Source organism: Eleginops maclovinus, chromosome 12, assembly GCF_036324505.1.
Source record: "Eleginops maclovinus isolate JMC-PN-2008 ecotype Puerto Natales chromosome 12, JC_Emac_rtc_rv5, whole genome shotgun sequence".
Classification (NCBI taxonomy): Eukaryota; Metazoa; Chordata; class Actinopteri; order Perciformes; family Eleginopidae; genus Eleginops; species Eleginops maclovinus.
In genome coordinates, this window is record NC_086360.1 from 24522929 (window position 1) to 24545627 (window position 22699).

At 40.2% G+C, this 22699-nt stretch overlaps 1 protein-coding gene across 2 annotated transcripts; it reads left to right on the forward strand.

Moving 5' to 3' along the window:
• The first annotated feature begins 7435 nt into the window (after positions 1–7435).
• stc1 (stanniocalcin 1) lies at positions 7436–14349 on the forward strand. Of its 2 annotated transcripts, none has more exons than XM_063898220.1 (4): positions 7436–7725; positions 9573–9715; positions 9828–10039; positions 10671–14349. In XM_063898220.1, the coding sequence occupies exons 1-4, from the start codon at positions 7545–7547 to the stop codon at positions 10969–10971; spliced, it is 837 nt and encodes a 278-aa protein (XP_063754290.1). In that variant the 5' UTR covers positions 7436–7544; the 3' UTR covers positions 10972–14349. The 2 variants fall into 2 exon arrangements, with proteins under 2 accessions (XP_063754290.1, XP_063754291.1); XM_063898221.1 differs by having other exon boundaries at positions 9576–9715.
• The last annotated feature ends 8350 nt before the right edge of the window (positions 14350–22699 follow it).

A 22699-nucleotide genomic window follows, 5' to 3' on the forward strand; every position in this document is an offset into this window, starting at 1 on the left:
CAGCTGGCAGAGACTAACCTTTGGTTTTGATTCATGTTAGTTCATCTGCTATCATTGTCCTCTTCCCGTACGTTGTTGATCAGAGTGTAAGCCATGTGAGAAAATACTTGATGACAGTGATGATTTGTATGAATGCAGCAGATAGGAAGAAATACTTTCTATAAATTATGATTAACAAACTGATCACTTATGGTAAATGCTTCAGAAATGTATCTATATCAATTAATGTGAGCCCAAGGCACGTATAAAATGGATAAATTGCAGCAAAGTTAATTGATAAAAACCTCAACTACACATAAAGCAAACGCATTCCTTTTGTTGTGGGATCGTGTGGGACCATCCTGTCATTTGCAATATGTGATGAAGTCTTTGTATGGTTCTCATCACTTCTCTGCTCTCCGGTTGTTTCATGTCGGTTGAGAGAATATTTGCGGTAGCTCTGAAATCAGCAAAGAAGTATGTGTTGTGATCTTGCAGTCTGCGAGATGTGGTTGTGCTCCGGCTTGCAGAGTTGAGTGGTGACAAGCCGCTGCCGGTCATCAAGGTGTAACTCAGATGACTTCTCGTGTCCAGGTCAAGCATTTCTCTTTGAAGCAGCTCTTTTAAAAGTAGTGTTTACCACCACTGCCGCCTTTAAAAACAAAAAGCTCAATCACTTGGGTTTTTAGAGACATTTAAAATTGAGTAATTGAAAACACTTGTCTGTGTGAACGGATGTGGGCACCCCTCCAAAATGTATTCCTGAGATGCCTGGGCTGGAGACAGATCCAGATGGGTCTGAACTGAAACCAGATGGCTGGGTGAAGGGAACATAGCCTAGGTACTACTGCACGCTGCATACAGACAGACTCCTTCTGTGTGCGTGTGCGTGTGTGAGAAGCGCTAATGCACAGACACAAGCGTGTGCTGCTCGGTCGGGGGAATGTAAAGACGAATTACACTAATTATCTCAAATGCATTGGATAAATGTAATTTCAAAACATTTATGGAGGTATTACAAGGTGTTTACTGAAGGATTCAATCATCTGGTCTCAAACTGCATGACAGAGCTATACAATTACTTGCATGAATTGCTTTGTAAGAGCAAAAATTTAAGAAATCAACCATGTGATCCGAGGGTCATTTTGGCTACAAAGGACACTTTGGCATTTAGACTTTGAACTGATACACACGAGCACTCGATGTTTAACTGAAGACCCATGACATCGAATTAAACAGGCCTGACACTAATAACACATTATATTTCAAAATGTGCTTTTCATATCTCACTGGTTTACATTCCAGACGTCACTTTCTAGAAACATCTGTCTTGTACCGTGATAATAAAAGTTTCCTTAGATGTTCTGATCAAGATGTCTGAGGTGTGAATGCCTACGAAGAATGCTACCCTGGCAGACATCAAACGTAGTTTTCTGGGTTTTTTTCAATTGGAAGTACTTTTGCTGCTGTTGTAAACAGTTCACTGCAAACACACCTGTGCACCAGAGGATATTACACACACACAAAACCTACCAGGCGGCAGATGTTACAAACAGCGTAAGCAAAAGTGCTACTGCATGATTAGGAGCGATGAAGCTCTGGTCTCTAAAAAGTGCATGTCTGATAAATCAATGCATTTCCAATGTATCTTCAACAGCACGGCTCACACAAGTCGGCATTACTTTCCACCATCTCACTTCAAAAGCATTCCCATTAAAACTGTTTCCAATTTTTAGAAAGAAAACAATTGAAAACTGGAGCCAAACACCACAACAAGCACACGATATCAAAACTGTTTTCTCTGAAAGATTTTCCATGCCACAACAATAAATCGGTCAAAGATTTATTTACAGGAGATATCGAATGAAGGGATGAAGCAAGATGAGAGATGTCGTCTCTCGGGTATTGAGGACAAACTGAAGCCCGAGCAGAGGGAGAATCGGGGGGGAGGATGATACTCAAAAAGGTACCTAGAATGACACTATGCACAAGATTAAATATTAAGAAATAAGAGGACACAGGAAGAAGGGATGTAGGGAGGGAGTGGTAAAAAGTCAAAGTGATGTATGGATGAATGGATGAAGGGATGTAAGGAGTGGGGGATGAAGGATGGAAGGGATATAGGGATGAAGAAAGGGAGGGTTGAATGGATGTGAGAGGAAGGGATGGAATAATGGATGAAGGAATGAAGGGAGGAAAGGTTGTAGGGCGGAGGGGTTGAGGATTGAAGGGATGTGGGAGGAAAGGGTGATGAAGGGATGAATGGATGTAAGGAATGAAGGGTCGGAGCGATGTCGGGAGGAAGGGTTGAGGGTTGAAGGGATGTGGGAGGAAGGGCGGATGAAGGGATGAATGGTTGTAAGGAATGAAGGGTCGGAGGGATGTAGGAATGAGGGTAAAGATGAGGTCAGAAGAGGAAGGGATAAATAGAAGGCCATAGATAAACAGAAAAAGGGGGAGAGAGAGGGGATGGCATGCAGCACAGGCACCAACCCCAACTACCAGGGCATGTCTTTGAGGAGAAATTTGTCATTTCAGTTGTTACAGGAAGGTGGGAGAGCAGAGACAGCTACAAAACCGCACAGATGGAGCTGGGAGCTGAGATTTAGTATCTCGCTCAAGGTCACTTCAGATTTACTTGCATGAGACAATGAAACACTACACCTTGCTGATAATGTACTGAAGATGAACTCTGGTAAAAGAAACTCAATTCAGGAGTCAGATAAGACTCAGAAAATACGACTCCCTGATGTGATCTGCAGCATGTGTAGAACATCTGGTTTCAGATATATCTTTCAAGAGATACTTGTGATAGCATTTGAGACAGAAATGTAAGATCAGGTTATTAAATATTTATTGTTTTGACTCTCTTGACAGGTTTGCTCTTCCACTAGCTGAGAAGAATTGTTTTAACGAATGAGATGTACAAACGATGGTGAAATGGGCAAAAGTTAATTTTGTGGACGGTAATTAGAGGCGGTTTTGGATTGACTACACTCTGATGATGCAACATTTCAAATTTTACAAAGAAAAATAAAAATGTTATTGACTTTTTGAAATTCAAATAAAAAATGTTTATATCAATTAAGGCATAAAATGTTTTTCCCATTAAAAAAACATTTTTCCATTCGGTATTTAAGATTTGCGAGTGTCTGTAAACACTTTACAAGCAGCGGTGACAACATAAAACAATGACACGAAGAATTCTCTGCTTTCACATCAACCGCCTTTCTGGATTCTTCTTCCCTCATGCAGAGCAGCGACCAAAAGTAAGTCATCGAAACATGTCAATGAAAACATTTGTGGCAATTAACTTGTTCTTACGTAATGTTTCAAGAGGCAGAGCTGCAGCATGTTTTCATTCCAGCCTCCAGGTGTATATCCCTGCTATGCTACACGTATTGGATACACGTTCAGGAATGCAGAGTTTTTTTGTACATTATGCAGACATCTGTTTAACGGGAAACAGCATCCATTCAAATACTACTGAGGAAGACATGAATTTAACACTCCAGAAAATAAACTGGAATGTTACGCCTTCCACTCTGGTGATGTAAAAATGAGTATTCCAGCCTTTCAGAGTTGTGAATAGTACAACAGTAAATGGGTTTAGTGTGCCAATAGAAACCACATTTTACTTCTGTTGCTCCACTTCTGGTGTTTAAACAGACTTCTCTTTAACAATACATATAATACTTCGGGGTTTAAAAGAATTACACGGGACAATAAGATTTATGGAAGCAGTTTCAAAAAGGTTTCTAACAATTTCTCCGCCTCCTGTGGGAATTAAACATACATCTTTTCTTGAGAATGGAAAAAGACAATGCCAATTTATTTTTTATAGTTGATGGGTCCCTCATTTTCTCACCCACAACTCACTTCCTGTTCAAAATACTCCCTCAAAAGAAAGTGTTATTCTCATGTGAACACCACAAAACATCACACATCAAAACACACAAAGCTGTAAATATATCTGCAAACACATCTGGGTTACTGTGATTATAATCCAACAAAGTGTCTTGTATCCTTTCCACTTCCCAAATATGACAAATCATAGTGTTTCCCCTTCCTCCAGCTAAAAAAAAAAACAGCTTTTGAAGGTGTTGCTCCACAGTAATGGCTCATGTGAGTCAGAAACACCTGACAGAAATCCCTCTTGTGGACGCAGGTAGAGTAGCACTGTCCTTCAAGTGACATTTTGCATTTGCTTCTACATAACTCATTACACTTATTAAAAGGCTTCACTGCAGACATTAGCTATTCATTTGCTCATGCTTGATAAAATATCCACTTCCCATTAATTGCATTAATTTCATATCTCTCTCATAATGAGGAGTCTTGTAATCTTGTAATTAAAGAGGAAGTTGCTGTCAGGCAAACAGCAATAAGCTTAGGGGCAAAATTCAACTTAGATGCAAAGTGATCTCTAATCAGAGAATCAGTTCATCCACCTCAATGTAAATGAATGCAAAACTGTGAGCTGCAGCAGGGCGTTTTTACTGTACGTTCACTCTCTGCAACAGATTTGTCCTTTCGGTGAACTCTGCCCTCTGTCTTCTTGCCAGTGTTGTCTGTTATATTACAAAGAAAAACCAAGATGAATCACCTTGTTCTACCTGACAAAGGAATTCATTATCCTTCCCCCCAGAGGACGCAGAAGTGGTCTTCTCAAATGTGTTTGTGGTATGGCTACGCTCCAAAAAGGAAGAGTCTGCTAACAAGGACGAGACCGACTTCCAAACTCATGAATAAACTTCTCGGTTCCCGTCTTCAGTTTCAGCGGACACGCACCGAACCACACGCCCAGCTCGAGAGAAAAAGCACAGGGAAGCAAAGTAAATGCAAGAGCAGCAACATATTCATGGCAAACAAAGTCTGACTCTGATCTTACATTGTGTGTGTGTGTGTGTGTGTGTGTGTGTGTGTGTGTGTGTGTGTGTGTGTGTGTGTGTGTGTGTGTGTGTGTGCGTGTGTGTGTGCGTGTGTGTGTGTGTGTGCGTGTGTTTTCTTTCTTCTGTTAGTTCTTTTAGGAGTGCTGACATTACCAATCAGCGGGAAAGCTGGTGTTTGATATTCTGTCCTCCGCACATAATATGCAGGGAGAAGAAACAGTCATCACTCTGGGAACTCCTTTTCTGTAACAGTGAGAAAAGCTTACGGTAGAATTTGACAGTTCATATGTCTAACTTATGCCCTTCAGAGACTGGGGATGTTGATAATGATTGAATGTGACAGTGGATAATAGCTCATTCGTTAAGCAGTTACATTCATATTATCTTTCCATTACAAAGTCTATTGGCACAGCTGGCAGGGGCCCATATTTTGATTACCCAGCAGAGATAAGGTGCCAACAGCTTGACATCATGCCTTACTGACAACTCTCTGGGAAGGAATTAGATTTGTAGCACAAAGATTGCCAGAGACAACCAGAGGAGCACAAAGAGGCCCTTTCTGCTTTGTGAAACACCTCGGGAACAGAGAAGTGATTTGACATAACATGCAAAGAAAATACCATTAATCTTTTACTACTGGGAGAACTAGTGGGGTGATTAATGCTTGGCACACATTGACATTCAGGTGATGATCTGTTATCTGACGGCAAAGGAAGAACTTACTGTAACAGGAAAGTTTCGTTTTTTCCTTCTATTTCTTTCACTCTACGTTTCTATAATCGGGATAATTCAGCTTCCTAGTGTCTGTATCTGTCTGTAACAGTTGAGCGTTGCACTGTGTGAAGAGGCGTGAGGCCTCCGTGATTAATGATAGCTTAGAGTCCCACACATCATCCTCTGTATGCCGGCACGTGCAGCTGCAAGTTCGCGGACTCCGAGCCAACATTACACAGGCTTAGGGAAGAGGAGAATGGAGAATTAGGTCAACGGCGAAACATTACCCACACTTTATGTCAACAATACAGGTAGTTTATTTCCATGTTAAATAGATTCCTGCTAAGTTAAAGCAACAATGGCGTCACGGTTCGGGAAAATGCCAGAGTGATAAAAAAATAAGATGTGTTAAGATTATCCTGCGGTGATATCTGAACAAAGCTGTTTAAGTCTGGCAAAGTACATAACACAGGTTGGTTGAATACACTTTGGTCTATTGGTGTGAAGATGGGCTGATGTTAGGGACCGGGGAGAAATGATTAGTGTTTGCAGGAAGGGCTGAATCTTAAAAAAGCAAGACCTTCCTCTGTGATATTAATTTATTTTGGAGCCTGCCTGAGTAAGAAAAAAAGATATCACCACTCTCCCACCGATACCTCCTAAAAGTACATGATAAAGTGTACAATGATGTATAATCTGGATTAATGATGTACTCCACTTTAATATTAATATGCTTAATGGAGTAACGATTTTTACAACAGAAACCAATATGCACATTAATGAAATTAGCCCTCTGCAAATTTAAGAAATTGATTTAGAGACACAAGGTCATTTGTATAAAGGAAGCTACAAGTTTGGAGCATACAATATAATGTGTGTGTGTGTGTGTGTGTTCAGATTAAAGAAAACATGGGCATGAACGGTGCACAATGGGATTTTCAAATGTACGTCAACAAAACTAGTGAAGCAGATGAGCAATGTTTGATGCTTAACACCTTTTTACTAACTTTTTTTTTACAATTGACACATTTTGTTATCATGCAGGAAGTCTTTCTGACTTTAAAGAGATTATTGTTCTGTCTGCAGAAAGACCTTCGTGCTTTCTTCGTGTCTCTAAAGGATAAATGAGTCCTACTAGCTGGTGGAAAGTACATTAAGATAGACGGAGAATGGTTATGCCCTGCAAAGCTCACCTTTTTGCTCTCTTTTACTGCAACTGTATTTGATATGTTTATACCGATAAGTTAAAATAAATACTCAAATAATAAAATATGGATCTGGGAGGAAGTTTTTTGTTTTATTGATGGAAGCATCTTGTCAGACTGGATCCACAGAAGGGTCACAATATGGATATTTAAAAGATAACAAACACCTACTCTATGGTTATTCTTATTTAGTCAAAAATGTATTCCTTCAAACACTGTATTCCATAATAATGCTGTCAATGTGCATTACTGTGAGCCAAATAAAATCACATTATAATCAGTGATTTCAGGGATCGGTTGGTTTAATGATGAAGAAAATAGTCCCCACAAGCCTGTGACATACCATAATTGAAAAAGTTTCTATAGGGCAACTTTTCACATACAAATATAAAGCCTATATATAGTGAACCTTTCATATTTGTATTGTCATTATAAGAGATAAAGGACATCTTTTGTCATGTTGCGCTGTATGGGATCCACAGTGTTTGCCGCTGTTGAACGATTGTATCAATTAGTAGTGGAAAGACCAGGACAAACGGTCTTGAATCCAGCGTCCTGATTGGTCCAAACGCAGAACTCGTAATGTTCAGCGCTCCCATATAAACCCATGCAGACTTGACATCGGTGCTATCTGTCATGCAAGTCAAAGGGATAGTGAGGAGTCCAGTGTAAAGACATTGCTGGCAGCTTACTTGTGATAGCCTACGTTTAGTGTGTTTTCGGTGCTGCAGAAGCTTTTTGGAGCGTTATTCTTATGATTTACACACAGAGCAGGAGGCGTCTCTTTACCTTTAGTTGTATTATCTCTGTTGAGAGGACGATGCCTTTGAGGACCGGACTTTTTCTCCTGATGGTGCTGAACGCATCTGCATATGAACTGGATCAAAACGAGTCTTATTCGCCCAGGAGAGCACGCTTTTCCTCCAATAGCCCTTGTAAGTAACACGCTGCCTCCATCTGCATATCTCAGAGTGCACTGCTTGCTCTTTTACACACCGTTTCCACAATGCACAGCCTTACCTTTGCTCGCTTACTATGTGGAGATTTTATTTTCCATAATTTTTTTTTGGCCTATGCAGCCTTTTCTGTCTAAACGAATGCGTTGATACATGGAGAAGGCTGCGGGATTAACGCTGTGGTTTTTGCCGGTGTCCTGCCGGCAACAGATGAGCATGGAGCTTGGTGCTGACACCTGAGAGTGCAGGCTGTGTCATGCTGGTAGTCTCTTTCTCATTTGCTGCATAGGTCTTACTATTAAGCATTATAGGGATTTTTCAGTGCATAAAACATAAAGCTTCCCATGTAGCCTTCATGTTCAGCCTTCAAGTCAAAACACTATTGTGTTTCTAACATTGTTTGTCACTAGGGCTGTGCCTTTTTTGGAAAATTAAATGCAACCCTGTTAGTCCACGTTTCAATGAAATAAAAGAATGCCATGAGTCATAATCCCAAGTAATAATCCTAATCAAGCATGCCTCTGCATGGCTCTTTAAAACATGACTTCTCCTTTTTTAGCACAAAAAAGGTACAGCCCAGTGGGTGACAGGGATGCTGATTCCCTTCTGCAGGAACTGCTTCATCATCATAAGATTCACAGCTCACTCTGTGTATGTTGAGAGCAATCTCTGGTCCCTGATGGCAGGCAGACTTTATCTGACTATGCAGGTCAACATGGGGCCCCAGATTCAAAGTCTGCCAAGTAGGCTTAGGCTCCGCGGTGACATTTCTTAATGGTTATTACGATGGATTTGAGTCAGGCTGCTTGCAATATCAGTGGATTCTTGGATGACGAATAAGGAAAGCCAACTATCTGGACACACTGATTTACAGATTATGTTTATAGCCCATTACTGGTGTAACATTTCAAGTCGGTTGCATGGATTTAAGACTGTGTTCCCTATGGCCAGGATTAGCTTTTGGATGATGACTGAATGATGTTGCAGGGTAGCTGTTTTATGGGTTTTACAAAGATGGGGATCAGGGTTACTTGTGGGTTAATCAGCCTAATAACTATTCCAGTTATTGTGAGGCTACTGAAGTGAATATGGCAGCATGTATTTAATGTGGTAGATGTTTATGGGATACATTCTGGATAAATAACAGGACTCTGCCTTGTTATTAGTCAAAAATGTTAAAGTGGTTTAAAGCAGAGTCCTCAAATTCAGCTTGAATAAAACGTCTTGAAGACAGAGTCTGGTGGTAGTGTGTGTGTGTGTGTGTGTGTGTGTGTGTGTGTGTGTGTGTGTGTGTGTGTGTGTGTGTGTGTGTGTGTGTGTGTATGTGTGTGTGTGTGTGTGTGTGTGTGTGTGTGTGTGTGTGTGTGTGTGTGTGTGTGTGTGTGTGTGTGTGTGTGTGTGTGTGTGTGTGTCTGTGCATATGTGTATGAACCAGTGGTACAAGTGTATGTTTGTGTGTTTCTACAGGCACGCCAACAATTTTCAGTAAAGTCTTTGGTATTTCTGGTACAGTCCATCCAAGCTCTGCTGAAAAGAACCAAACAGAGGAATATATGTCCCTGCCAAGAGAAAAGCGTTTTAGTGCCAAATAGTGTCTGAAACTCTCTGCGTTGTAAGGTGTCCAAGTCTCCAGTCAAGTCACTATTTGCCTCAAGTGACTGTATGTCTTTTGTGAATCACCAAAGTATGAAATTTCTCCTTTGTCCGCCACATATTTTAGCTGAAACCCTGGCAACCCTTGTGTAATGAGCTCAGAGAGTGTGCAGTGATTCCCAGTGAACCCACTGCTGGCTCCCCTGCTGATGCTTCATTCTCTGTGCCCACAGCAGATGTGGCACGCTGTCTCAACAGTGCCCTCCAAGTTGGCTGCGGAGCCTTCGCCTGCCTGGAAAACTCAACTTGTGACACAGATGGCATGCATGACATCTGCAAGTCCTTCCTATACAGTGCTGCTAAATTTGACACTCAGGTACTCACTCGCATTCATCTCACAATCACTTCTATTCCTACCGGTGTGTATAGGATTACATGGGTGTAACTGTCAGGGAAAGAATGTGTAAAGCGCTGCTGTGTTTTTACAGGGTAAAGCATTTGTGAAGGAGAGCCTTAAGTGCATTGCCAATGGCATCACCACCAAGGCATTCCCCACCATCCGCCGCTGCTCCACCTTCCAAAGAATGATATCCGAAGTCCAGGAGGAGTGCTACAGTAAGCTGGATATCTGCACTGTTGCCCGATCGAATCCAGACGCTATTGGAGAAGTGGCACAGCTACCGAGTCACTTCCCCAATAGGTGAGCCCTTCCTTTACTGCATATACGTTACAGAATACGATTTGATTAAGGTTATGAGGGCACAGTATGTCAATTGGCATGTCAGAGTTAAAAGCTGATGACGTTCAACAGGCTCTTTCACCACAGAGTAGATCTTAAAACAAGACTTTAATTCCCCAGTAATCAGACTGTCAGTGTAGCTGCTAGTTTTAAGTGAATGAGACATATTTTTGAATCACAAATATACATGACTGTCATGTTGCAAATACCACATTTCCTCCTCATTTGTGCAGCATAACAGATGGCCACATTTGTATTGATTTCCATGTTTTCGTTACCATCTGGTTCATACATTCTTTCATACAAAGAAGGAAAAGGAAACAGGAGTATCAAGTTTTTTGTTTTTTTTGTTCCTATTGTTACATGTGGGATTGCAGTTTGGGAGTGGATACAAAAGGGCTAGCACAAGGCTTAGTAGTGACTGGAGAAGGGAAGGTCACTCCCATATGGATGACATCAGCTTATAGAGCATGTGTGGAAATACAGAGTCATAAATGTTAGCAGGTAGAACAAGATGAAGTTAACTATAGAGCCATGCTGTTCTTCCCTGTTCTTTTTGATCCTCACAATCTGGGATGGTTTTGTTTTGTAGGTTTTATGGTAAGCTGCTACAGAGCCTGATGGACTGTGATGAGGACACAGTGGACCGCGTTAGGACCAGCATGGTGTCGCGGCTGGGCCCAGAGATGACCATGCTTATTCAGCTGCTGCAGAACAAGCCCTGCCCATCCACTGCTGTGGCTGCAGCTGCCGCCATCCCAACTGGAGTGGAGAGCCGTGGGAGCTGGCCCTGGTCCATGGGTCCCCATATGTACAAGATCCAGCCTAATCTGCGAAACAGAGACTCTGCCAGTCATTTTGGCAAAAAGCGCTCTGCCAGTGACAACTCCTAACTCAGATTCAGAAACTCCACACACTCCTCAAAACTTCATGAAAGCTCCTCTATTCCCTAGGGGTGATAAAAGTCCATTCCTCCGCTTAGACTGGAAGTTACAGAAACCTGCACCTCTAGGGAATGCCGGAGCGCCCATAGAGTTGATATCAGAGTTTGATTGTTGTTATATTGTATATCCTACACTTTAGGCTTGAGAGAAATCCCCCTTCCATCGAGTGCGCTCACAGTTTAGTGTTGAACATGTGGCTGTTGCATCTGTGCGACATGGTCCTCTTCACCTCCTCCGACAGAGATGAACAAGTCTTTTGATGCCAAGCAAAAAAAAAAAAAAATACATAAGAAAATAACAGCCATAGTGGTTCACACCTCTAGTGCACAAGTTCATACTTTAAAAAAACAAAACTCTCATAATCCCGACATTTATTCATGAATAGAGATCTGTAGTTGGATTATTAGTGGTTCATTTATAGGAACGGGGAGTTATTGGTAGATGTATCTAAATATTTCAGCGATGAGGCCAGTCAAATTGTGAGCATGAGATGTGGAAATGAGTTTCATATCTATTTTCTGACTAACATAACAGTCAAAATGTACTGTAAGTTATCCGAGACAGCCATAGCTAGCCCTCTAAAGGAGCGTGCTCATACGGGGTGGGGTCTGCAGAGGTTTTAACGATAACCTTTGAGAGGTTACCTTAAACTGACCAAAAAAAACTTCAAACTGCCCTGAATGCTATTCATGAAAAACCAAAATAGTATCTTATAATAGTTTTTTTTTTCTGATGGCGGATGTAGCCATGTGTTTCAAATCATCATCCTGCACATGTCCAGATCGTGGCCAAGTCTATCTGTCAGAAAAAAATCCATCTTGCATATCTTGTATCCAGACACTTGTAATGCATATGACTGTTGAGATATATATGGGACCATGTTTAGTGGAATCTGTATCCATGTTCTGAACCGAGCGTGAAGCAGTGGTGTATGTGCAGTAGCTGATTGGCGCGTTCACCGATGAGTCTGAGAGCAGCCATCTTCTCGGACTGATGATTCTCTGAGGTGAATAACGTGACATACACACTGGCTTCCGGTGTCAAGATTAAGAGTGTATATTTAAAAAAAAAAAAAAAAGCCTTGTTGGATGATATTTATTTTCCTACTTTATTATTTAATTGCGTTATTTTAGTTTTACTTAGTTTACAGATTTAAAAAAAAAAAAAATGCAGTTCAGTCATGGCTCCTATTTGAACATGAGCTCTATGCCAAAAAAAAAAGAAGTCAGCTGACACTCTGTTGACTGAATAGGACCCATGTCATGACTCTGTGCTGGCCATAGGGGAACAAAGTTGGTCATTCAAGTCAGGGGATCTACTTTATGGGTGTTATAAGGGACCACGATAGCTTCATTTTGACACACACACACAATAAGGTTGTCATTGCAGCTGCTATTGAAGATTAACCCGGTAAAATCACAGTAAAACAAACACCAGCGTCAAGTCTTTTTGATTGTTCTGCCCCAGTTTGCGGTGCTTCTCTTCGCATTTCTTTCCTGTTATTATTTATTTTTGTATTTTATTTTTTTAATGTGTATGTTCTGTTGTTATAGAGTAGAGAAAAATATAGGAAAGATGCAAGAGAAGTAGCCACATGCATGATCGGAGTGCATACTGTGGTGTCTGTGTCTACGTTAGCTCTTGGTCAAGACGTTTTAAAAGCCCCTGAACCCCTTGGTTTGAAATCTTTTAAAAACACAACATAAAATATGAATAGCTAAGTAGCCAAAGCTAACTTCCTAATTGTACCACTAAAAACATGTGTTCTGCTTTCCCTAAATTCACACACTTTTGCAGGACAAGTTATCACATGTTTGCGGTACATCGGTTCAAATGACAGAATCAAGAAGCTTTGCATTTACGAAGGGGTGCTATAAATGTAACAAGAGTCCCTGGTACACTTCCTCCAATTGGCAAATCTCATACAAAAACATCATGTGCAAGCTGGAATTTCTTAAAGATAATACAGCTTGTTTCATGGCATTCAGAGACCAAGACAATCACTCAGAATCAGTAGATCAGATCAGAGCCACAGTCACTTCATGCTGGTGTTTCTTTTATGTGTACCTGGTAGATAGATGGGGGTTTTGAGCCACAATGTCATTAAAACATTCAGTGGTTAATGTTAGTTTCTGTTTGGCAACAAATTGCAAATGTTTTGTGCTCATTGAAAATGCAATATAGAGATTTGTGTGGAAACCAGAGCTGGGTTTACTTCACTCTTAAGCAGTTTGATTCAGAAAACACCCTTTCTTCAAAGTTTAAAACCTTGAAAATAGTTGTATAACGAAATTATGTAATGAAGTTTATTTCAGAAATTAATTCAGACATTGTCCTTGACAATAAGAGTGCAGCGCAGACCAGAAAAAGAGATGTCAGTGTCAAAGTAAAAGCTATGTTAAGAACTCCAAACTATGCAATAATCTCACATACAAAGGATTCACAGCAACACAGAAATTGACCTTTATTTCATTCAGTGCAAGCGTATGCTGTCTGAATAAAGCATCAGTGTGTGTGCTTTCATGCTGGACTCACAGTGTGAAGGCATCGCTCCTCTATACTTACTTTCTGTGTTTTTTGTACAGTGGGGTTTCTTTTTTGTTCTGTGAATATGAGCATTTATTTTGTGTCATTTGGTGCAAATGGAGCGCAGTTCTGAAGGAATCACTTGGGAGGTTAAGAGCTATCGTCACACTGTTGTATATCCAAGCTTAATATTTTATGTTAAATATGCACTTTGCATCTTAACCACTATAAAGGGCATTGAAACATTCAGCACATGTGCAATTGAGACATGTTTTATTTTCCCAGTGTATAAAAACCAGTTATATTTCGCATCCTGAAGGGTCAGGGCTTCTTCATGTACTATTGATACATATGTCTGTATCTTTGTTGTCCATGGGTAAATCCAAAACCCAACAGCTGCTGCTAAACTGTTTCTCCCTGTTTGATGCTGTCCAGATGCCCCGCTCGGGTTTGTCAACACACAGTGAGCTCAGCATCAGTCCACACTCACATTCAAGCACCTGATTGTCTATCCATGTCTTCATATTTATTTTTTTTATGAACTTTTCCTCGTGTCAAATACATTTGGCAAGGGCAAATTGACTGTTTTCCTCACCAGGTTAAATGTAATGGTAATTTCAGAGAATGTACCTGTATACTGAATGTCTGCTGCGACGAGGACATGCCCGAGTTAGGTGACCCGTGAAGGCTGTTGGGAAAAACTAAAAGAGAGAAAAGTATATTAGTTCATTTTTAGATTTGAATACAAGTAAAGGGTGCTTAAGGTGGTTTTTGAGCATTATTAAATTCGACCCATGGTGAGTTTTGTGAAACTGTTTCTCCTGTCAACACTAGAGACTAGAGTCTCCTTCGCTTCTGGCACTTCATGGTACTCTTTCCTCTCAAGACTTGAAATAGATAGATGTTGTGCTAAAACTAAATCAAAAAGCTTCAGTGACTAGTAAAGTTTATATATATATATAAATATATATATAAGTGACAGTTATTTTACTATCAGATTAAAAACCGTATAGAGGATTTAAGGATGTTACTGAAGTTCCTGATGCTATGTAACGCATGATTGACCCTTGTGAATCACTTGCACTTTAAAATATACCCATATACATATATACCCATACTGTGTATATGTTTGGGTTTTTTCTCTGTACTGAAAAGTCATGAAAGATACAAATGCATCAATTGTGTGTCTTTTGCTGATCAGAAATAAAATATTTATCATATCTGGCATATGGTATGAAATATGTTTCTCTGCTTGCGTTTCACTCATTTGGATGCATTTGCCTCCCCACCCCACAAAAGTCCTTTAGGCTTCAACATTAGGGAAGCTTTGGGATGCATTCATGCTCCAACTGTACAGTTCACAGCGAACATGTATGAGAAAATCTTCACCAGTCTCCCCAAAAACCACAAAACACATAAAAACACAAGTACCAAACGACCACAAGCTCCCAATTATTTGTGAAAGTGTAAAAAGTGGTATGGCCCAGACATGGAGCTTTTTTTTACTAAAACACTTCTGCAGGATTTTATGGATTGCATATTCCCTTCCCAACTCCCCCACTCTCCCCACCCCTTCTACCAGACCACAAAATAATACAATAAATGTGTCACCTAGAACACCATGATAATATCCAGAGCTTTGGTATTTCTAATTTCCTCAGTAACATGATAAATGGAAACAGGCTCAGCCTTCAGGTTGCCATCATCACTGCACCAGTTCTCAAAGAGCTGCATTCATGTCCTTTTAGGTCCCAAATATTTTACAAAACTCAAGAAAATGTTGAATTTATTCTTAACAAAGTTCTCCAACATGTCACCCAGGCACACTCAAAAGCACACTTTCGAAGTGTACAAAAGCCCCCAAGATCATCAACCTCTGATCCCAGGTTTGATTGCTCAATCTGTACAATATTATATCGTATGGATCATATTTAGTGTCTCTATTCTTGTTTCTATACCAATATATAACCAGCTGAGTGCAGAAGGGATGCAGTGACACTAATAACTTCCCCTTTAAGGCCTGTAGACTCAGATCCTACAGGCGTGCGCTGTGTCGAGGTTGGGTTCATAAAATGCTTTTCTGATTTAAAAAAAAATGGGGGCTGCTGCAAATGACAGCTTTCAGGCGAGTGCTAAGGCTGCAAAAGGTTAGCAGAGGACTGACATTTTAAAGTTGCAATTACAGATTTTCCAAACAGTTAGGGGCAGCGGAAACAAGCTATGGGCAGAAAACTCACATATCATTATCTTTTGACTTCATGTGGCAAAAGTATTAGCATACGGATGTCTAATACACATCAAACAAACCCAGAGCAACATTAGCTAGCTTTCGCTTGTGTTTCCCCAATTGTTCTTCTTGATTTTCTGGTCCTTGTAGCTCTGTTTTTGGTCTCCTCCAACTCCTGAGTTTAAGTATCTGTGGGTTTTAGCTGCAACATTTTCCATGATCTTGACCAGGTGGCCCCTAACTTTCCCAGTCTAGGTAGGATGATGAGGGCGAGCCAAAAACAGTTAAAAAAAAACAATAAGCAAGAAGCTATAAGATGCCAAAGAGCTGAAGGGAAGTGCATAGTTGGTGATAAATCTGTGGTTTTACCATGAGCAACCCTTTTTTTTACATTACACATATGGGTTCTTTTCCCCATATGGTCCATATTGAATAGCCTAGGATAAATAATAGACTTTAAAGTAAACAGACTTCCTTTAGCCTGAAGATTTTTGTGAGTTTGCATGTATAATTTAGCTTCTCCTAAACATATTTGATGATGTATTACTTTCTTTAAGCTTTCTTTGGAAAATAAAGAAACATTACGTGTTAGGTATTATCAATCATGTTTTGCACAACGTATCGTATACCTCACATTGCTATGGTTTACCACATCCCATCAGAACTTGTGAAAAAACCCTGCAGGACCCACACACAAAAAAAGATGAAGGACACCTCCTGATGAAAATGAACTTTCTTAAACTTGAACACAAACGAGCTGAAACTGCAAAGCGCTCCGTTGGGTTGGAGAGCCTGAGGAAAAGAGGGGGCAGAGGCTCCATGGACGCTAATCTCAGTCAGAGGGAGATATAATTTCATGCCTATTTAGAGAAGAGTCCTGAAGGGCTTTCTCATCAGCCGCTCTCCAGTCTCATGGATAGGTGATGCAACAGCTCTGCACACAGATTCTATGATCTCCCTTTTTTAAAGAGACATTCCCTCTCAGCCCTTCAATGAATGTAGCATAAGCATGATGGACAGAATGAAACACATTAAACATTTTTCATATAGTCAGTTTGAAAATCTGTCTCTCACTCTTATTTGCCGAGTTACGTAGCTGCAGTTCTGTAGTTGGCAACTTTTAAAAGCAACGTGGATCGAATTTGCTGCCTTGAACACAGAGAAATCTTGTTGCCAGGAAACATTTGAACAGATTTTTGACCCCGTCTATTCACTTTGTTGCATGCTACTTGGACCGCTGCCAAGTGTATCAACGCCCTGACAATCACAACCAGAGTAATAATGAGTAATGATGGAATTAGAATATAATTATGCAGATGCAATTCCTACCATCTGCTTGGGTTTTTTTTAATTCGATGTTAATGCCTTTTAAAGCTTCTGATGAAACAGTGCTTCATTTGAGGCATGAGATACAACACTTTGGTACCTTCTGCTGTGCAAATGACGGTTAAATAACCTTCTGTAAATGCATACAGCTGCCTCACAATGTGGCTCCATATGATGAGCAGTGCAAGCATGCATCTCTTTAAGCATTTTCACAGTGGGGTGCACAGCATTCAGGGGGGTGTTGTATGCATACCTTTGACACACAGGGTGACCCAATGACTACATATGACAGTGGAGCTTCCGCCTACAAGCCAGCAACAATCCGACCTTTATTTGTCATTGTTTTAACCTCTTAATAAATTTGGTATGTATCCATAGTCCATGCATAGCGTCAGCAATTTACTGGGACAAATGAACAATGCATTGTGGTTAGTGCGGTACGGCAATTGCCTCTCCCCTCTCCCAGTGTGTTTTATATTCATTATGTCCTTCTCTTTCCCATGAAACTTGTGGCATATTCATCAGCAGTGTGACAAATTAGATGTGCAGTGAAATGGAGTATGACTGAGAGCAGTGGAAGATTAGATCCACTCCAATCTTACCCAGCAATCACTATCCCTTCATTTCTGTGGGGAAATACCCAAGGACGGGAAAGAAAATTAGATCAAATTTTTACTGAAGAAAGCGCTGGAGTGGCAGGGGGAAAGAGATGAAACAGAGCATTTTTCCATTTCCAAAGCATCTCTAGATTTGTCTTGGAATCAAATGCAATCTGGGTTTTTTTTGTGTTCTGGATATGCTGAATACATTAAACTAAACACTGACTTATGGACCGTGTTCATTATAGCAGCTAAGTAATAGGCTCACTGCATTTTGTCAGCATCCATTTCTTTATAAATTTGCAAGGCGCCATGCTATTTGAGCATCTGAAATCAGCATAAGCCAATTCAAATTATGGAAACACTTGAGCATCATATTCAGTTACTGCCCTGGTGCCGTTAAAATGCTCTTGGACACTTATGAGTTGCTTTCTCTTGCAGCACTTTACTATTTAACAGATCTCAAACTGAAGGTGCATTGAAAGACTTTCCCCAATGTAGATGAAGTCATGCTTCAAACAATATTGTTGTAGTTTTAAGCCGAGGTCATTTATGGCTTTTCTTAGTGACTCTCACTAAGTCTTAGCCTTTCTGTAAGACACGGAGGAAATGCTGAGACTTAGAGGAGGTCATGAGAAACGAAACATGTAGGATCTATGAGAGAAACATTTCTAGCTCAGTTCAAGTCTCAATAAAAATACAATTGACACAATGAGATAATTGTACGGAAGCCTATATACTGTATATCACTTGAGTCTGCTTAGCTCCCAGTGAAGAGACAATCTGTTGAAAATGTGGAGTCCAACATTAAATGTATCTTCAACAGCAATCCCCAGCACATTTAGGGAACATAGGTAAATGAAATCCTCTCACTTATCGATCATTAAGTGTAGATACATTCATCCTTCTCTTGCACTTGGAATTAACACAGTGTGGCAGAGACATCTAGTGGCTGTAAACGGGTTATAGCAATTTCTTTCGTCATACAGGAAATGGCTAAAGCTAAGTATTTGTTATTCCAAAAAATAGACAAAATCACAGTCACTACACTTAGACTACAGCATCGTATGATAGCATTTGATTGTCAAATTTAAAAGGTTATCTTAAATGTGTCATTGTTGTCCTTATGCTCTCAGAATCCATCTGTGGATGAGCCCCTTATTCTTCTAGGTATCTGACTACAAGGAAGCCCAATTAGCTCAATTAGCTTCAACTCCAAATCAAAATGAGATAGTATACACTGGACAAGAAGATAACATCTCTTTATATTGTCTTTTGGTAAACAATGATAAAGAGGTGTATTGGAATTCAGTTTCTAACTAGAAATGTATACAGAAAAAAAATACAGTTTTGAGTGACACATAGTATGTCTGCTCATACATCCAAATTTGGAGTAGAGTTTGGAATAAACCTGTAGGTTTGACTGAGATCTTTGAGTCCCTCAATCAATCATAATGCATGCTTTTACGCTAAGGACATACTCTCATATATCATTATCACTGAACGAGTGTACACCTGAAATGTCAAATACAATTTTGATGAGTGTCTTTAGTTGCAAATCGGCTAAAGGAAGACTGGGATCAGTTTCACTCAGTTAAAGAAAACTCTATCTCCTCTTTCAGCCGCTATCAGCCTCCTATTTTTCTGCATGATGAATTAGGGGTATTTTGTGGTAAACTGTACTTAGCAAGCTTCTTATGTTACAGTGAGGGGACAAATGGTTGAATCAATAGGAAGGGCTTTGATATTTAGAAACAGGAGTCATAGAAACTGAGAGAAAGCATTGCTCCGAGCCTTCAGAAAACGCTGCTACAGTGATTAAGTAATTTACCCATCAAACCGGACACCCTAATCCCCAAGGTGTCAAACAATTCACAGCTGACTTCTGAGTGTGTGTGTGTGTGTGTGTGGGAGTGTTTCCCCCCTACGCTTTTGAAGTTCAGGTTTCTTGGTTAGTCAGTAAAAGCCAAGGTGTACTTTGTTTCACAGAATATCACTGTAAATAACCAAAGCATTGTATTAGGTTTTAAGGTCTGTTTTAAAACAATAATTTGAGATAAACATTCATCTTACTGAGAGATAAAGGTCAAGGAATCCACCAAATGGAAAGGCCTCTTTAAAATATATATTTTTAAAGAAACCTTTTGAACTTTTTTGAGTTTGTTTGCAAAACCAGGGACGTCGATGCAGTTAGAAGTGGTGGCATGCTCTGTAACCAACTGACTACCAAGGGACAACACATGTTTTCCTATTTCTGTTCATGTATTCTCTAACCAAACCATTTAACAGGTCAATGTTTGTTATTGGGAAAAGAGGGTTGTTGGACTGACCTGGGAGCAGTCCAAACCAAAGGAGGCAGAGGTCAGCAGATATAGCAAATCCAAAATATCGGCACATATTTACAAGAACCGAATGGCATCCTATGCTCCCCCAGCAAGGCCTAATGTCATGCCAACACTACCACACAGCAGGCAGAAAGGGCAGAATGGCAGAAAGGGCAACCTTAAATAGCCCCTGCCCTTAGGTGCTACCAACAACAGGGGTGCTATAGACAGACCTGTTTTTACAAAAACGTGAAACACAAGTTAAACCATAACAACAAATGACTTAAAACTAATACAAATACATTACTTAACACATGTGTAATAAATATAAGGAAACAATATACAAAAAGGCCATAAATAATTATCTAACAAACATTTACTACCCCCTGCTCCATCCTACTCCTGTGTGGCCCCCCCAGAACGTTAAACAGGTGTTTGTTTCTCCGGGACCGTTTTGACAGCGGACCTTGTGAATTGGAAAGCACAGGTAAGTGTTTAGCAAATGATGCTGGTTAATATATCTGTACATCATAATAAAGCTAACAAACTGCACTTATATAAGACGTTTATGTTGCGCTGATCACATCTTATAATTGTTTGTTACAGTCGGTACGGCCCGGCATCAAGAGGAAACATTAAGCTTACCTGCAGACATGAATCCATCCAATAAAAGGTTTTTTTTAAACGCAACACTTGCTTCTGTCATTCTTCTACAACTTTGCCAATAATTGTCTGTGCAAAACAATATCCAAACCCAGTGCGAGGTATCAAAAAATTGCTGAACAAAAGCGAGTTGCAACCGCTTCCTCATACTATTATAAAGGCCTTGGCAGTTTAACCTCAGTAACAGTGACCTCTAGTGGCGGTGAGGGGATTACTACAGCACAAAGCAGGGTTCACTGGTGTGGCCTAAATCACAGGTACTTAATTCAGAGGACACAGCAGTGGGTTGCTTTTGTTTCAGACACAGCCTTTGACTTGTCTTAGTATTTAAAAGTAGCTTCATAACCCTATTTTACATATGCTTCTTCTGAGACGTGTGGATGTTTACTCCCATTTGAAGTCTCGATTCACATTTTAACCTCCCAAAAAAACTGATCTAACTGGCCTGGACAGTCAGCCTTATGTTTAAGGAAAATGTATGCCACCAGTCAGCAGGTGGCGGTTAAATAATGAGTTTGCAGATTGTAAATGAACCAGAAGAGTATTTCTCAAATTCTGAGATTGAGTCTCTTCTTTTTTGCTCGTTTATCTTATTGTTCAAATACATTTTTCTGGAAGCTTGTTTCATTTGATGGTTGACATTTCTTGGTGGACATTTATTTTCAGAACGTTTTTTTTAATTTTTTTTACAAATTATACTTAGAAAAGAAAATTGGGACAAAATTAGTCATTTAATAAAGTGGTGGGGACATGTCCGCGGTGTAACACCTAGTACACTTGAGTAAATGTACTTCGTTTCATTCCACAAATGCAGGTTTTATTTTAACCCTACTAAGTGTTACCGCCTACCAAGCCATCTGTTATTCCTCTGATTTTCCTAAATAACCCATCAACAGTTTCAATCACTCTTTAAAAGGCTCCTGCTCAGGCCTATAAGTGCCCTCCATATATCTCCCAGCGTCCCCCAGTGGGACAGGCCGGTCTGTCCTGGTTCCTGTCTAAGAGAGGACGCGCGTCTCGGCCTCAGTCAAGCGTCGCAGGCTGGCGCCGCCGCCTCTCCACTTCCACAACATCAGGTATAAAGTTACTGTTTGTTGTGGCCTGGGAACACTAATAACGCGGCAGGAAAACAATGTTGATGGCAAAGCTGTTCGACATCACCTAAGATCACTCAACCCCCGAGGACCTGTGTGCAGATTAAGTGGCTTTACTTGGCTGACCAGAAGCGTGGTTTGGGTGCTCACTGAATGAATGAACCCCCCCCTTTCTTTCTTTAAACAGGTTAATTATTCTGGGACGTTTTCACTTGTTTCTGATGAGGCAGAAATGTTTGTTTCAACACTTTTACGGACCTCATTATTGTGTCTAATGTCTTCAATGAAAACGTGTTTTTATCGTTTAAATGATTTGGATGTACTGACCAGAAATACGTTAGTACACACCGAATACATGGCCCCCACCCTTCTTTTTTAAACAGGTTAATTAACTACGGACACTTATAATCAAGAAACGTATTTTTCAACACATTTACGCGCAGCTATTTCTGTAAAAGGGTTTTAAATCCACGAAAAAGGGGTAATGGTTCTTTTAAATCATTTTTATGATTACCTGTTTTTAAAAAGTGTCAGTGACCAACACCTTCCCTGTCACACTATCACTGTTAAACAGTGTTTTAAAGTAATTGTATAACTAAACTTGTAAAAAGCCATACTGCAACCAAACACTATTTTTTTTTTTTACACATTTTCACACAGTTTGGCTTTTTTAAATATATTGTACTTGCAGGATTCTTACTAGCTGTGGTTAAATACACTTATTTAAGGTCGCTTTAGATAAAAGTGTCAGCTAAATGAAATGTAATATTGTGAGGTGTTCCTGTAAGGTGAGAAGAAAAGGAGCTGTGCGCAGGGTGGGTGTTGTCCAGAGTTTTGGAGAGAGGTGACAGATCTATCTCTACCTTCCTCTTCAACCGGACCCTTGAATGATTTAAATCTCCCCATGCCCCTCACTCA